The 15,627-nt window shown below is 38.8% G+C and overlaps 1 protein-coding gene and 1 non-coding gene across 9 annotated transcripts in view; both read left to right on the top strand.

The window, feature by feature from the left end:
- Positions 1-181: 181 nt before the first annotated feature.
- The window catches only part of TMF1 (TATA element modulatory factor 1), a 37,086-nt gene continuing 21,640 nt past the window's right edge, over positions 182-15,627 (top strand). For 3 of the 8 annotated variants that reach the window (XM_063806905.1, XM_024355556.3, XM_526227.8), the window contains exons 1-6: positions 182-2,754; positions 6,128-7,332; positions 10,098-10,201; positions 10,810-10,936; positions 11,771-11,876; positions 14,991-15,133. In XM_063806905.1, coding sequence (XP_063662975.1) covers positions 2,613-2,754; positions 6,128-7,332; positions 10,098-10,201; positions 10,810-10,936; positions 11,771-11,876; positions 14,991-15,133 — 1,827 coding nt within the window. In that variant the 5' untranslated portion in view covers positions 182-2,612. Of the gene's footprint in view, positions 2,755-3,107; positions 3,298-6,127; positions 7,342-10,097; positions 10,202-10,809; positions 10,937-11,770; positions 11,877-14,990; positions 15,134-15,627 lie in introns of those variants that run through there. The other 5 variants (XM_054680787.2, XM_009445833.4, XM_054680786.2 and 2 more) reach the window with 3 other exon arrangements.
- Positions 5,644-5,754, top strand: MIR3136 (microRNA mir-3136). The gene has a single exon (NR_106649.1). It is a non-coding gene; the product is annotated as a microRNA mir-3136 (primary transcript).

Genomic DNA, 15,627 nt, shown 5'->3' with positions numbered 1-15,627 from the left:
GGTAATCAGTAGTTCCATGGTAATATAGGAATAATTTTTAAATGTGTAGCAGAGTTATATCAAATTTTTATTGCACTTAAATTAATACTTTTGCTACAGCAATTTCTATAGTAAAAATTTACTGGTTTAATTTAACTTTCTGTATCAATATAATTTTTTTTTTTTTTTTTTTTTTGAGACAGAGTTTCGCTCTTGTTGCCCAGGCTGGAGTGCGATGGTGCAACCTCAGCTCACTGCAACCTCTGCCTCCCCGGTTCAGGCAATTCTCCTGCCTCAGCCTCCGGAGTAACTGGGATTACAGGCGCCTGCCACCATGCACGGCTAATTTTTTGTATTTTTAGTAGGGACAGGGTTTCACCACGTTGGCCAGGCTGGTCTCAAATTCCTGACCTCAGGTGATCCACCCCCCCACTCGGCTTCCCAAAGTGCTGGGATTACAGGCATGAGCCACCATGCCTGACCATGTTTTTGTTTCTTTTAAGTGAATAAAACTTCAAACAAAATTAAGTACAAATACTAAAAAAGTAGGTGCTGGTATTTTAATATGAGAACATGTATGTGTTCTCATTCTTTGTTTTTGACTTAGGATATGGCAGTTTTCTGTTCAAATGTTTTTTGGTTACTTATGTGTCACTGAGTTAAGTTTTCAGTAATCTTTCTAGCTACATATTGACAAATAAGTTTTATTATAAAACCATACGGAATAAATTTATAAGCTCTACCTGAAAAGTTACAGGTGTAGCTTACAATTTTGAAAGTGAAGGAACTAAAATTTAGCACCATATAGGTGCTATAATAATTCTCAAAGTAGCATGGTAAGAAGGTGACTCTCTCTATCTGAGAGCTGAATAAATAGTTTTAGATGGTTTAGGTAGGTCATTTCGCCAAAGCTGTACAATTAGAAGTCTTGGAACTGTAACTGTACAGCTAATTTCAACCCGAATCTGCCCCAAATCTCCTCTGCAGACTACTTAGCTGTTTGAAAGTACTTGAGTTACTTGGTACTACTTGTGTACATGACTAAATTGTTAGTTTTAACATGCAAATTTTTACTGTAGTTAGATAAAATTATTGGAAGATGATTATAACTTCTTAAGGGGTTCAATCTGATTTTTTAAAAGAAAAATAATTCTTTTTTGCAGAGTTCCTTGCAGTGGGGTAAAATATTCAAATATGGGAGGCAGGCATATAAGGTAAATAATCACAGCAGGGAGGGTGTAATAAGATGAGTGATAGGGGTCTGTGGCAAAGTGGAGTGAGTGAAAATTATTTGGTGACCACTCTGGCTGACTATTCCCATGCTTGGTATTCATATTTTTCAAAAGCAGCTGGAAATCTAGATTTTTGAATGAAATCTGGCTTTTAGTTAGGATTTTCTTTAACTTGGGCCCAAACCAAATATAGCTGCAGACTGGATTAGGAAGGCCACCAATTTAAGGTATTTTCCCATGTCCAAATGTTCGAAGAGAATGCACACAGAAAAGGTTATGTTTTAAGTAATATGCACAGTGCACATTGTTAGGATAACAGCTTTAGTGCTTCCTAGGTGTCTTAGTCCATTTGGACTGCTGTAACAAATTGCCATAAACTGGGTGGCTTATAAGCAGTAGCAATTTGTTTCTTAACAGTTCTAGAGGCTGAGAAGTCCAAGATAAGGAGCCGGCAGATTTGGTGTCTGATGAGGGCTGCTATTCTGGCTTAGAGTTGGTGCCTTCTTTCTGTGAGCTCCCTTGGGCCTCTCTTATAAGGGCACTAACCCCATTTATGAGGGCTCCATCATCATCTAATCATCTCCTAAAGGCTCCCCTTAATACTGTCCCATTGGAGATTAGGTTTCAACATAGGAATTTGTGCAGGGGACACCGACAGACCACAGTATTAGGGGTATTTTGACTGCAGCAATGAGTTTACTACTATTTTGAGAGAGAGGTTGTGCTTTATGCACCATGTGTTCCACGAGTTGGACACAGTGTTCATACGTGATCCTGTCTTTTAGGCAAGCCCAAACAAGTGTTTCTCCTTACAATACCAAGTTAATACAGAGCTTATTAAATATTTGAGACAAAGGGCTAAGAGAAGTGTGAGGCCCAATTTCCCTTTGCAATTATTGCTGGCAAGGTGCAAGCTTTTAGCACGTGAACTATTTTCCTGGAAAGCACACACACGAAAACTTGAATATTCCTTCCGGGGAAATCGACCTCTATTGGTAGCCATAGCTTCCCCTTCGCTAAGAACTGCTGTAAGCACGAAATCGACATCAATAGAAACCCTTCCGCGTTCCTCGGTAACTAACGGCAACCCTGCGCTCCCGGATGTGACGTCAACGTTCTTCTGTTCTTCCGTCTGTCGACCGAACTCTGGGCTCGTAGATTTGGTTGCTGTGTACGTGGAAGAAGCAAGCGCATGCGCACATGGGCCCCCTTCGTCTCAGCTGTGCGGGAACGGCCGAGGGTAACATCCCGGGCTCGCAGGAGGCTGTCGGGGTAATGGCCACACGCTGACAGAACCAGCCGAGTGGAAAAGGGGAGCGAAGCCGTTCCTCTGCACCCTTCCCCAGGCCTGAGGCCTTCCCGCTTGGTGCTGCCGCCGCCACTGCCGGCTGAGGAGGGGCGATGAGTTGGTTCAACGCCTCCCAGCTCTCCAGCTTCGCTAAGCAGGCCCTGTCCCAGGCCCAGAAGTCTATTGACAGGGTTCTGGACATCCAGGAAGAGGAGCCGAGCATCTGGGCCGAGACCATTCCGTATGGAGAGCCGGGTAAGAGAGAGAGGAGCGGGGTTCCTGGCTCCCGGAGGCTGCTGTTCTCTTGATGCAGGCAGGTTAAGTGGTGTAGAGAGGGGTCCTTCCTTGCTGAGAGAGTTTTCGGGAAGTAATTTCTCCCCGGCCCGTTCCCTAATGCTGCTTCAGCCTCCAAGTCGGTCTTTGCTGTTTTCCTGAGGGAAAACCCAGATCCAGGTTCCCCCTTGTCTTTGGTCCTGGGTGCCAGGCTTGTGGACTTCGATGACAGGGGACTTGGTTGGTTGGTCTTGCCCTCAAGCTCTCCCTCGACGCAGCTTCCAAGCACAACCTTCCCGAACCTGAACCTCGAATTGCTTCGCGTCTTGGGCACTGTTGGGATCCAAGTTCTGAAGTACGTAAATCATCAGGGAAGGGAAGAACAATCGCTAACATTCAGTGAACATTTCGCGCTTGGTAGCGCGTAATGTGGTTTTATGTTGTTGTTGAGACGGAGTCTCACTCCGTCGCCCAGGCTGGAGTGCAGTGGCGCGATCTCGGCTCACTGCAACCTCCGCCTCCCAGGTTCTAGCGATTCTCCTGCCCCAACCTCCCTAGTAGCTGGGATTACAGGCGCCCACCACCACGCCCGGCTACTTTTTGTATTTTTAGTAGGGACGGGGTTTCACTATGTTGGCCAGGCTGGTCGAACTCCTGACTTAAGGCGATCCACCCACCTCGGCCTCCTAAAGTGCTGGGATTACAGGCGCGAGCCTGTAATGTGCTTTTTTATGGCCTTCTCATCTTCAGAACAACTCCCAGAGAGAGCTTGGTTTATATCCGTGTTTTACATAAGAGGAAAATGAGGCCCAGAATGGCCAAGTAACTTGCTCTAGGTCACACGGCGGAGGAGGATTAGAATGTGCCGGAGGTATTAGCCGGGAAATGTGTGACCCAAGATTTCTGGATTGTATCACATTTTATTTCTGAATAGCCAAGTCTCTCTTTGCAGTTTCATTGAGCTTAATCTTTCAGGGATCTTCATTCAGTTGCTTTTGACTCTTAAGTCTAAGGAACAGTTCAGCATTTGATGTGTGGGGTAAAGATTTGCTGGTGTTGGGGGATGTGAACCTTTGTGTGAAAAAGGATAAGAGATGTACTTGACTACTCCTTTCTGGTTTCTGTTCTTAATTTTACATCATTGAAAAGTCAGGACCTAAATTTGAGGTACCTCAGTTTAAGATATTTTGGTCCATGTGTGTATGTGATGATCCTCTTTACTTTTTACAAGATGTCATATAACCTTGCTGGAGTAACTCTGTTTTTTCATATGTGCCCCAGTTAATTAGAATTACTAAACTTTAGATAAGATAGAATATAGGTTTTATATATAAGGATATTTGTTTTCGGAAAATGCCCATAGTCTTCAGAATGGTATAATTTAGATGGATACCAAATAACCCTGGGATTATATAAAGTATTCTCCAAGAGGCAAAATTAATTCCTGTCATCTTTTGAATGTATTTAAATTAATCAGACATAATCTTGGTTGTTCATTTGCATATTTAATTTTGATTTTCTCTGGTTTGGATATTGTGCAAATGAATGTGTAGAACTATGCCTCCAAACTGAAGTTTTCTACATACTTTTCATCCTAATTGCCTTTGAAGTCATACATATATTTACATATATATATATTTGTTTTTTTGTTTTTTTTTTTTTTGAGACACAGTCTCACTCTGTCATCCAGGCTGGAGTGCAGTGGTGCCATCTCTGTTCACTGCAGATTCTGTCTCCTGGGCTCAAGTGATTCTCGTGCCTCAACCTCCCGAGTAGCTGGGATTGCAGGTTTGCGCCACCACACCTGCCTAATTTTTGTAATTTTAGTAGAGACAGGGTTTTACCATGTTGGCCAGGCTGGTCTTGAACTCTTGACCTCAGGTGGTCCGCCGGCCTCGGCCTCCCAAAGTGCTGAGATTACAAGCGTGAGCCACTGCGCCTGGCCTGAAGTCATATTAAAGGGTAGATTCTACTATAAGGCTTGATAGTTTTTAGAAGCTTTTAGTTACTTGTGCTCTCTCCACCAACTTCTAATTGTGAATATTTTGTGAATATTTTGTTCAGCCACATTTTAATTTGAAAAAGAAAACATTTTTAAAGAAATGCTTTAAATAACGAATATACCATTTTTAAGATCCTGATTATGCCATTTTTAAAAATCAGGATTTTAGTAGTAGCTATTTGTATGACTGATATGATAATTACCTTTTTCCCCAAGAAAACAGTCATTTTCTTCATAGTGCTTTTTTAAAAACCCTAGTGTCAACCACCTCTATGTCAAAGAGCAATAGTTCTTAAAAAAACACACATTTCTGAAATTTATAATGACCTTGTAATTTCTGACATAATTTAGAATTTGAGAACAAAACTTCCTCTTAGAGTGGGCTTGGAGAGTGGGATTTAGAGAATCAGCCTGTGATTAAGTGGATGAAAATGAATTTATTCTCTAGAACTTACCATTCCCATCAGTTTAATATGATCTTCGGGAAAGAACATTTGTCACCATTATCTTGGTTTGAGGCTTTTGTTGTTTTGTTTGTTTACGAGACAGGTTCTCGATCTGTCACCCAGGCTGAAGTGCAGTGGTTCGATCATGGCTCACTGCAGCTTCCACCTCCTGGGCTCAGATGATCCTCCCACCTCAGCCTCCTGAGTAGCTGGGAGCACATATGTGGGCCACCAGGCCCAGCTAATTAAAACAATTTTTTTGTAGGGACAGGGGTCTCACTATGTTGCCCAGGCTTGTCTTGAACTCCTGGACTCAAATGACTCTTCTAGTGTTGGGATTATAGGTGTGAACCTCCATACCCACTGAGTTCAGTTTTTGAGTGTTGCCCTTTGTCTAGCTCATAACTATATTACTGATATTACAAGTAAAAATTAATATGAAACTGACTGAATAGGTAGGGTCATTTTTCTGTGACTGCACATGGCCCTACCTATTCAGTTAGTTCCATATTAGTTTATTTCATATTGATAAGTAAAGCGTGTTATTATGAGATGAATCATAGGTATCTTGAACTTACTGTGGGTTATAAAACATATACTGTTACTTCCTTAATTTGTTGTGGGGAGGAATAACATACTCGCATCTGGTAGTCCAGGCCAGGCCCAGTCTTTTGTCTGTGCTCCTCCTTCCTCTCAGGTGGACCCACACCAGTTTTCTTCTGTAAGTCCCTGTATTAACTTGGAAACTACTTAATGATGTAGTAAGCAAGGAGTTTAGCAGGTGCAAATTACAGGTATTTCATAGGGTATTTTTTCTAAATTTATATTTATACTGATTTATAATGATGATTGAAATATTAATGTAACATATATGTGTTCTTTTTTAATATTTACTTTTTTGTCAAAGGAATAAGTTCCCCTGTCAGTGGCGGATGGGATACTTCAACCTGGGGGTTGAAATCAAACACTGAACCTCAGAGTCCACCAATAGCCTCTCCTAAAGCAATCACAAAGCCAGTTCGGAGGACTGTGGTCGATGAATCTGAAAATTTCTTCAGTGCCTTTCTCTCGCCAACTGATGTCCAGACCATTCAGAAGAGTCCAGTGGTATCAAAACCTCCAGCAAAATCACAACGACCAGAAGAAGAAGTGAAAAGCAGCTTACGTGAATCCTTGCACATTGGACAGTCAAGAACTCCTGAAACAACTGAATCACAAGTAAAAGACTCTTCTTTGTGTGTTTCAGGGGAAACTCTGGCAGCAGGTACTTCATCACCTAAAACTGAAGGCAAGCATGAAGAAACTGTTAATAAAGAATCGGATATGAAGGTGCCAACTGTAAGTTTGAAAGTATCTGAAAGTGTAATTGATGTGAAAACAACTACGGAAAGTATATCTAATACGTCTACGCAGTCTCTCACAGCAGAAACAAAGGACATAGCTTTGGAACCTAAGGAACAAAAACATGAAGACAGGCAGAGCAATACACCTTCTCCTCCTGTTAGTACCTTTTCATCAGGTACTTCTACCACCAGTGATATTGAAGTTTTAGATCATGAAAGTGTAATAAGTGAGAGCTCAGCGAGCTCGAGACAAGAGACTACAGATTCAAAATCAAGTCTTCACTTGATGCAGACATCTTTTCAGCTTCTCTCTGCATCTGCTTGTCCTGAATATAATCGTTTAGATGATTTCCAAAAACTCACTGAGAGTTGCTGTTCATCTGATGCTTTTGAAAGAATAGACTCATTTAGTGTACAGTCATTAGATAGCCGGAGTGTAAGTGAAATCAATTCAGATGATGAATTGTCAGGCAAGGGATATGCTTTAGTGCCTATTATAGTTAATTCTTCAACTCCAAAGTCTAAAACAGTTGAATCTGCTGAAGGAAAATCTGAAGAAGTAAATGAAACATTAGTTATACCCACTGAGGAAGCAGAAATGGAAGAAAGTGGACGAAGTGCAACTCCTGTTAACTGTGAACAGCCTGATATCTTGGTTTCTTCTACACCAATAAATGAAGGACAGACTGTGTTAGACAAGGTGGCTGAGCAGTGTGAACCTGCTGAAAGTCAGCCAGAAGCACTTTCTGAGAAGGAAGATGTTTGCAAGGTAACTCTAGTAAGTGGAAGGGATTTTTAGATGTGCTTTTCGGAGATTAAATCATTTGTTTTAAAAAATACTTTCATTGATGCATAATAATTTATACAGATTTAAAAACGTACGCATTTTGCCATTTCTGTGTAGCATTAAGTACCTTGAAGTTGAACAATTATTAATATAATTTGAAATTTCTCCAAGGCAATTATGGTAGAATAAGTTGATAATTCAATACAGTTAAGCATGAAAGTTTTCATCTTGTATCTTTATTTTTGAGTCCTTATCACTTCAAAATTCTGTTATGCTTATTAGTATGTCAATTTGAAAGGAATATTTTCTTACATTAACATGTATCTTCACCTCCTTTGCAGATAGATGTGCCAAAAAAACTAAATGTTATGGTTTTTCTTGTATCAGAATTTGTTTTTACATGTTTACATTATTTGTAGCAAATATTAAATGATAATTTAAGATTTTAATTATTGGTGCTTTTCTGTTATTAGTATTTTCATTCATATATAAGGAGTATATATCCTTATATTGCTTCAGTTTGTTTTCTGCTTATGTTATTTTTGAGATCTCCTATTGATAGCTATATTTCACATGAACGAGAAAGAGAAATGTCTAAGGAACAAAAGCATTGCTTAGGAGGGACAGATTGCTTCTACCTAATACATGTGAAAGGAAAGTGTTATAAATTCTTTAACATTAAGTCCTAGTTTTGGTTTTTACTGTGACTTTTAGATATACAAATTTAGTTGGATCTGGTATCTTTAATAGACTTCTGAGATGTAGGATGTCTTGAAGAAATGTCCTGTAAGTGCCATGTATTGAATTACTTAATTTTTTTAAAAAGTGCCAGATTCTGTTAATCAGGTTAAATATTCACAAACAAAATGCTGTGCAATAATATTTCAATTAGTAATAGCTATATACTGTAAGATATATAATAGGAGTTTGAATTCTTAGAAACCAGCACTAATTACTATCAGATATTTTTGAATTTCAGTGTATTTAAGAAGGTAAGTGATTTCTAAGTTCATCTAAACCAAACTCAGGTAAGACTTTATTTTTTTGAGTCCAAAAAGGAACCCTTCCTACTCCTTTTATACTCAAGTTTATCACCATTTGAGTAGGACCTAAGGAATTAGACATTCCAAGCATTACTTTTTGTTTAGCTTTATACTGATACATTATGGAGATTTAAAAATTCTTATGGGTTTTCTAAAATTACTTTTAGTGTGGATGGATGTATGTATGAATGAGACAGGGTCTCTCTCTATTGTCCAGGCTAGCGTGCAGTGGTGCGATCGCGGCTCACAGGGTCTCTCTCTGTTGCTCAGGCTGGTGTGCAGTGGTGCGATCATGGCTCACGGCAGCCTTGACCTCCTGGGCTCAAGCAGTCCTCCCACCTAATCCGCTCTAGTAGCTGGGACCATAGGCTTGCACCACGCCTGGCTATTTTTTTGATTTTTAGTAGAGATGAGGTCTCACTATGCTGCCAGGCTGGTCTTGAACTCCTGGGCTCAAGCAGTCTTCCCATCTTGGCCTCCCAAAGTGCTGGGATTATAAGCATGAACCCGTGTCCAGCCCTACTTTTATTTTATTTTATTTATTTATTTTTTGAGACGGAGTCTTGCCCTGTTGCCCAGGCTAGTCTGCCTCCCAGGTTCAAGTGATTCTTCTGCCTCAGCCTCCCAAGTAGCTGGGACTACAGACGTGTGCTACCATGCCTGGCTAATTTTTGTATTTTTTTGTAGAGATGGGGTTTCACCGTGTTGGTCAGGCTGGTCTTGAACTCCTGACCTCAAGTGATCTGCCCTCCTCAGCCTACCAAAGTGCTGGGATTACAGGCATGAGCCACCATGCCCGGCCTCTACTTTTATTTATTTATTTATTTTTACTTTTTGAGATGGAGTTTCACTCTTGTCACCCAGGCTGGAGTGCAAGATCATTGCATAATCTTGGCTCACTGCAACCTCCACCTCCTGGGTTCAAGCGATTCTCCAGCCTCAGCCTCCTGAGTAGCTGGGATTACAGGTGCCTGCCACCATGCCCAGCTAATTTTTGTATTTTCAGTAGAGACTGGGTTTCACCGTGTTGGCCAGGCTGCTCTCAAATTCCTGACCTCAGGTGATCCACCCACCTCAGCCTCCCAAAGTGCTGGGATTACAGGCATGAGCCACCGCGCCTGGCCTACTTTTATTTTTTAAATGCAATATGTCATATTTTAAAAAGGGTATGTGTTTCGGGTAAAGAATAATACAGAAAATAGACACTTGTGTATCCGCCACCTAGCTAAAATATAGAGGCTTTAAATTTCCTCTTTGACCTCTTTTGATTGCATCCATCTCCCTTCTTCTTTTGGTGTGTATGCAGATTATTCCAGATTTTTGCTATTACCAGGAAGCTACATAAAGTATTCTTATACATGTCGCCTAGTGCATTTATGCAAGAATTTTCTCCTCTAAGGTATACCTAAAAGTGAAATTTTCTATATCAAAGAGTATGTAGATCCCCAACTAGATATTGCCTAATTGTTTTCTCAAGGGGTTTCTCAACTTACACTCCCACTAGCTATTTGGTTGTATTTACTTTTACTCTCCTCTCAGCTGCCTAAGAGTTCTTCTTGTTCTGGATCTTCTGTGTTCCTAATACTGTTCTTGATTGTTTTTATGAGATAGAGCTGTTTTCTTTGTTATAGTGATACACCTGCATGTAAAAATGGTCTTTTTTAAAGCTAAGTGTTCTGACTTTTATGTATTCGCCTTATCCAGACAGTTGAATTTCTGAATGAAAAGCTGGAAAAAAGGGAGGCTCAGTTATTATCTCTTAGTAAGGAAAAAGCACTTCTAGAAGAAGCTTTTGATAACCTGAAAGAGTAAGTATTCTGCAAATGTGAATAATGTTACACATTTTCTGGAAGCCTGTATACTTTGTACATATTTAAGAATGTTTTCGAAATTAAAATGTTTTGTAATTTTATCATTATTGAAAGTTGTATAGCTTTCAATTATAACCCTAAAGATTACTTTTCTCTTTTGATTGTCTTTACCCTTTGCCATTGAAGAGAGTCATTTTGCAAAACTGGAAAACTCTTTCCTTTCGTTTTTAGTCTTTTAGTATTAGAGATTTAAAACGTATTTAAAGAAAACTGTTAATAACACAGTTTTGCTATAAGGAGCTGATTGGGAAAATGTGACACTAGAAGATTCAGAATTGAAACATTGTATTTACTCTTCTCTTATTTTTGCATGTCAGATATTGGTGACATTTTCTCTTTCTAACAGGTTTTCTTTGAGGTGTTTTAAAATAAATTTAACAAGGGAAATTTCCTTTTTTTTCTTAAAAGTTAATAGGCCTAAAACTGTTCTATTTTAATAAGGTATATGTCAGAGAAAAGTTATCTTCCTTTTGAGAATTGAACTCATGTATACCTTTGGGATATATAAACACCATCCTCATTCTCAAGTATTATTTTAAATTTAGTGAAATGTTCAGAGTGAAAGAAGAAAGCAGTAGCATTTCTTCCTTGAAAGATGAATTTACTCAAAGAATTGCAGAAGCAGAAAAGAAAGTTCAACTAGCCTGCAAAGAGAGAGATGCTGCTAAAAAGGTAATTGAAATTTAAAGTAATATTAATTAAACTCTATAGAGATATAGATTTTTGAGGAGTGCATTCATCATATTTTGATATTGGAAAAAAGAGAAGTAAGGTGAAAAGGATATCATCTATTAACATTTAAATTGTAGATTTTTGGCCACGTGTGGTGGCTCATGTCTATAATCCCAGCACACTGTGAGGCTGAAGTGGGTGGATCACTTGAGCCCAGGAGTTAGAGAGCAGCCTGGGTAACATGGTGAGACCCTGCCTCTACTAAAAAATACATAAAGTTAGCTGGTCATGCTGGTGTGCGCCTGTGGTCACAGCTACTCAGGAGGCCAAGGAGGGTGGATCGCTTGAGCCCAGGAGTTCAAGACTAGCCTGGGCAACATGGCGAGACCTCATCTCTACAAAAAATACAAAGATTAGCTGGCCATGGTGGTACATGCGTGTGGTCCCAACTACTCGGGAAGCTGAGGTGGGAGGATCACCTGAGCCTGGGAGGTTGAGGCTGTGGTGAGTCGTGATTGTACCACTGCACTCCAGCCCGGGTGACAGAGTAAGACCCTGTCTCGAAAAATAAAAAATGAAAAGGAAAGTTAATTTATTCTCATTTATATTTTCATATTAACACTTGCTTGTATATCTGAATTTAGGTTTTGAATATCATTTTCAAAGTTGTTTTCTTAGTCTTAGTTAACCAAGGTAGTAGATTAACTGAACAAAACTTACAGATTCTTATTGCAAATGTGATTATGGACAGCTTCTTTGGATGGGGGAGAAATGAGAACTGTACTTAGAGTGAAAGTCATTCTTTACGGTATTCACAGATTTCTTTTTTATTAGGAAATCAAAAACATAAAAGAAGAACTTGCCACTAGATTAAATAGTAGTGAAACTGCAGACCTTTTGAAAGAGAAAGATGAGCAGATCCGAGGGTTAATGGAAGAAGGTGCGTATAGTATTTGGTTGACTATGAAAAATACTGTAAGAACAGGAAAAGTACTTGCCACATAACTAGCTGATGCTTCCTAATTAAAAATACTGAAAGCAAGGAGGGTTTGGACGTAAACCATAGAAATAGGTGACAGTTTATGGAAGAATGAGGAATAAGATATATTGAGACAGAGATACGTGTTTCTAGCTTTTGTTTTTTGGAAGTAAAAAGAAAAATAAGTCCCTGTAAAATAGACAGAAATTTGTGCTGCCCTAAGAAAACTTTAAACAGGTCTTAAGAGCCTGTCATTTAAACCAAGACATTCAAAGTGTATAACTCTGGGATTTATGTAATATCTGAATACCTAGCTTGAGTACTGTATGATACTGTCTTTTTCTGACATTTGATAGTGAATTTTTCATTGTATTAATTTTTAAATTATTAAGCACTTTTGTCTCTGAAAAGATTTAAAATAAACAGGGTTGGCTGAGTGTGGTGGCTTATGACTGTAATCTCAGCACTTTGGGAGGCAGAGGTGGGTGGATCATTTAAGGTCAGGAGTTCGAGACAAGCCTGGCCAACATGGTGAAACCCCGTCTCTACTAAAAATACAAAAATTAGCCAGGTGGTGGTGGTGCGTGCCTCTAATCCCAGCTACTCAGGAGGCTGAGGCAGGAGGATTGCTTGAGCCTGGGAGGTGGAGGTTGCAGTGAGCCAAGATCACGCCACTGTACTCCAGCCTGGGCGACAGAGTGAGACTTTGTCTCAAAAAAATAAATAAATAAAATAAAATTAATAGCATTACAGAAATTAAAGATCTATTCATGAAATAAATCATTACAAATGGATACTGAATTAATTTCTTCATGTAATATCCTGGGAGAGAGGAGGCTTTGGAAAACGTGGTCAAGTGAATCTCTCTTTTTATTTCTCTTGTTAATTAAAGTTTTTGTAGTTATAAGAGTAATACTTGCTACTTGTAGAAAGTTTTGAAGTTATAGGAAAGTATATGAATAAAGAGGAAAAGTAGATTATAATCCAATATTATAAGGAACTATTAATTTTTTCTAGTTTTAATGTATTTTTTAATGCATTTTTAAACATATTTAAGATCATATATTTAATTTCCAATCTTCCTTCTCTTACATCTCTCTATGCCGTTAAATGCTTTTTATCATTATTAGTGGCTGTATTAAAGTCCATTATATGGGTATACCATAATATGTTTTACTATTTCTAGTGTTGTACATTTATTTTTATAATGTTAATATTATAGTTAGTGGTAGGATGAATGTTTTTGTGCTTAAATCACTGAACTTAAGTAAATTTCCAGAGAAAGGGTAGCGTTTGAGAACAGTTGGAAGCAGTCATTTCATTTGAAAGTTAGCTTTATCCAACTTTTTCATTTATTCAACTAATATTTATTGAATAGTTAGTATGTCAGATATTATGTTTGATACAATAATAAATATGACACTCTGTCCTTTAGGGGCTTAGTTCAGTGAGAGGGAAATATAGGAACACAGATAATGATAAAACACAATTCTAAGCACTAAAATAGAAAAATGAAGGAACTGTTGTTATAATTATTTTCTCAAGATGTCTTGAAGTCATTAACTGCCTTGCCTTACAATATCAGAGACTGAGGGAAAGGCTAACTGCATGGTTTTCTTATTTTAAAAGAGTTATTTGAAATATTAATATCGAATGTTACTATTTTGTAATTTAGTAATTTTGTCAGAGAATGAACTGATGTCTTCTTTTGCTTAATGAACCTTTTTACAGAGAAAATAGAGCAATTTCACATGGGAGTATTTTATATTCACAGAGTATTTACATTTCACAAAAGGGTATTATATATTGTTTCCGCATGCCCCAGAAAATTTTTTTTTTTTTTTTGAAACAGAGTCTCACTGTGTTGCCCAGGCTGGAGTACAGTGGCATGATCCCGGCTCACTGCAACCTCCGCCTCCCAGGTTCAAGCAATTCTCCTGCCTCAACCTCCCGAATAGCTGAGACTATAGGTACCCGCCACCACGCCTAGCTAGTTTTTGTATTTTTAGTAGAGATGGGGTTTCACCATGTTGGCCAGGCTGGTCTTGAACTCCTGACCTCTGGTGATCCGCCTGCTTCCCAAAAGTGTTGGGATTACAGGCGTGAGCCACTGCACCCGGCCAGTATTTTTAAAACTTAAAGCTAAAGAGCTGTAAAACTCAAAGCTGAAAGCACACTACAATGAATACCTGATTACTTCATCACCTAGATTCATCAGGTGTTAACATCTTGCCACAACTCTTCCATATCTTTCTGCACATACATACACTACCCTTTTGTCAACTCATTTGAAAGGAGGTTACAAATACCATAACATTCTGCTCCTAAATTCTTCAGTCTACATCTCCCAAGGGCAAGTACGTTTTCCTTGACAGGTACATCATAGTCAAACCTAAGAAATCAGCATTAATTCAGAAGTGTAATCCAGCATGTATTTTAATATTAATCCTAGTTGTCTCTAAAAGTGTCTGTTATAATTGATCATTTGTTCTGCCCCAGGATCCAAAGTTTGCCCATTGCATTTGATTGTTATGTCCTTTTAGTCTTCCATCAGTCTAGGACAGTTCTCTCTTCTTTATGTCTTTGAGGACTCTGTAGAGTCTAGGGCACTTGTCCCACAGGATGTCCCACCCATGTTCGGGAATTTGTTACTTTCTTCATGATGAGATTTAAATTAGATTTAGTTCATATTTCTAGTAGGAAATATCTAGGTGATATTGAACAACTATATCACATCAGCAGACACATATTGTCAGGCTGTACTACAATTGGTGATGCCAAAACTGAATGCTTAGTTAAGGAGTTGACTGCCAGATTTTTCTCTTTAAAATTAGTAGGTGATATATGAGAGTGATTCTTTAAGACCGTGTCAATATCCAGTTTCCCAACAACCTTTTACCCAATAATTTTAACATTCATTGATGATTCCTGTCCAAATTAGTTGTAACATTGTGGGTTACAAAATTGTAATTTAAAAAAATTCTATTCTTTTATGTTACTGATTAGATAAAACATTCTATTGAGATTTTTAGGGAATAGTTATCATTTGAGTTTATACTTCTTTACCATCACCAGGAGAAAAACTTTCAAAACAGCAGCTGCACAATTCTAACATCATCAAGAAATTAAGAGCTAAAGACAAGGAGAATGAAAATATGGTTGCAAAGCTGAACAAAAAAGTTAAAGAGCTAGAAGAGGAGTTGCAGCATTTGAAACAGGTGAATAGCAATCATAATTCTCTACATATATATTGTTATTACTTCCTGTATGAACAGTTGGCCATGGTTATGGAGCATTTGAAAAGATTTAATGGGGTATATCACGTAAGAAGGATTTTTCAAACAATAGATAAATGATAAGATTTTTTAGCCGAGTGGGGTGGCTCACGCCTGTAATCCCAACACTTTCGGAGGCTGCGACAGGCAGATCACTTGAGGCCAGGAGTTTGAGACCAGCCTGGCCAACAAGGCGAAACCCTGTCTCTGCTAAAAATATTGCACCAACCTAATACAAAAATTAGCCGGGCGTGGTGGTGCACATCTGTAGTCCCAGCTACTTGGGAGGCTGAGGCACGAAAATTGCCTGAAGCTGAGAGGCAGAGGTTGCAGTGAGCCAGAACATTCCACCCTGGGCAATAGAGCGAGACTTTGTCTCAAAAAAATATATATTTTTCTCCATTATTATAGATTCCTGGAATACAGTTATGTACCAT

The sequence above is a fragment of the Pan troglodytes genome, chromosome 2 (genome assembly GCF_028858775.2).
Source record: "Pan troglodytes isolate AG18354 chromosome 2, NHGRI_mPanTro3-v2.0_pri, whole genome shotgun sequence".
Classification (NCBI taxonomy): Eukaryota; Metazoa; Chordata; class Mammalia; order Primates; family Hominidae; genus Pan; species Pan troglodytes.
This window is presented reverse-complemented; position numbering and strand designations above follow the sequence as displayed.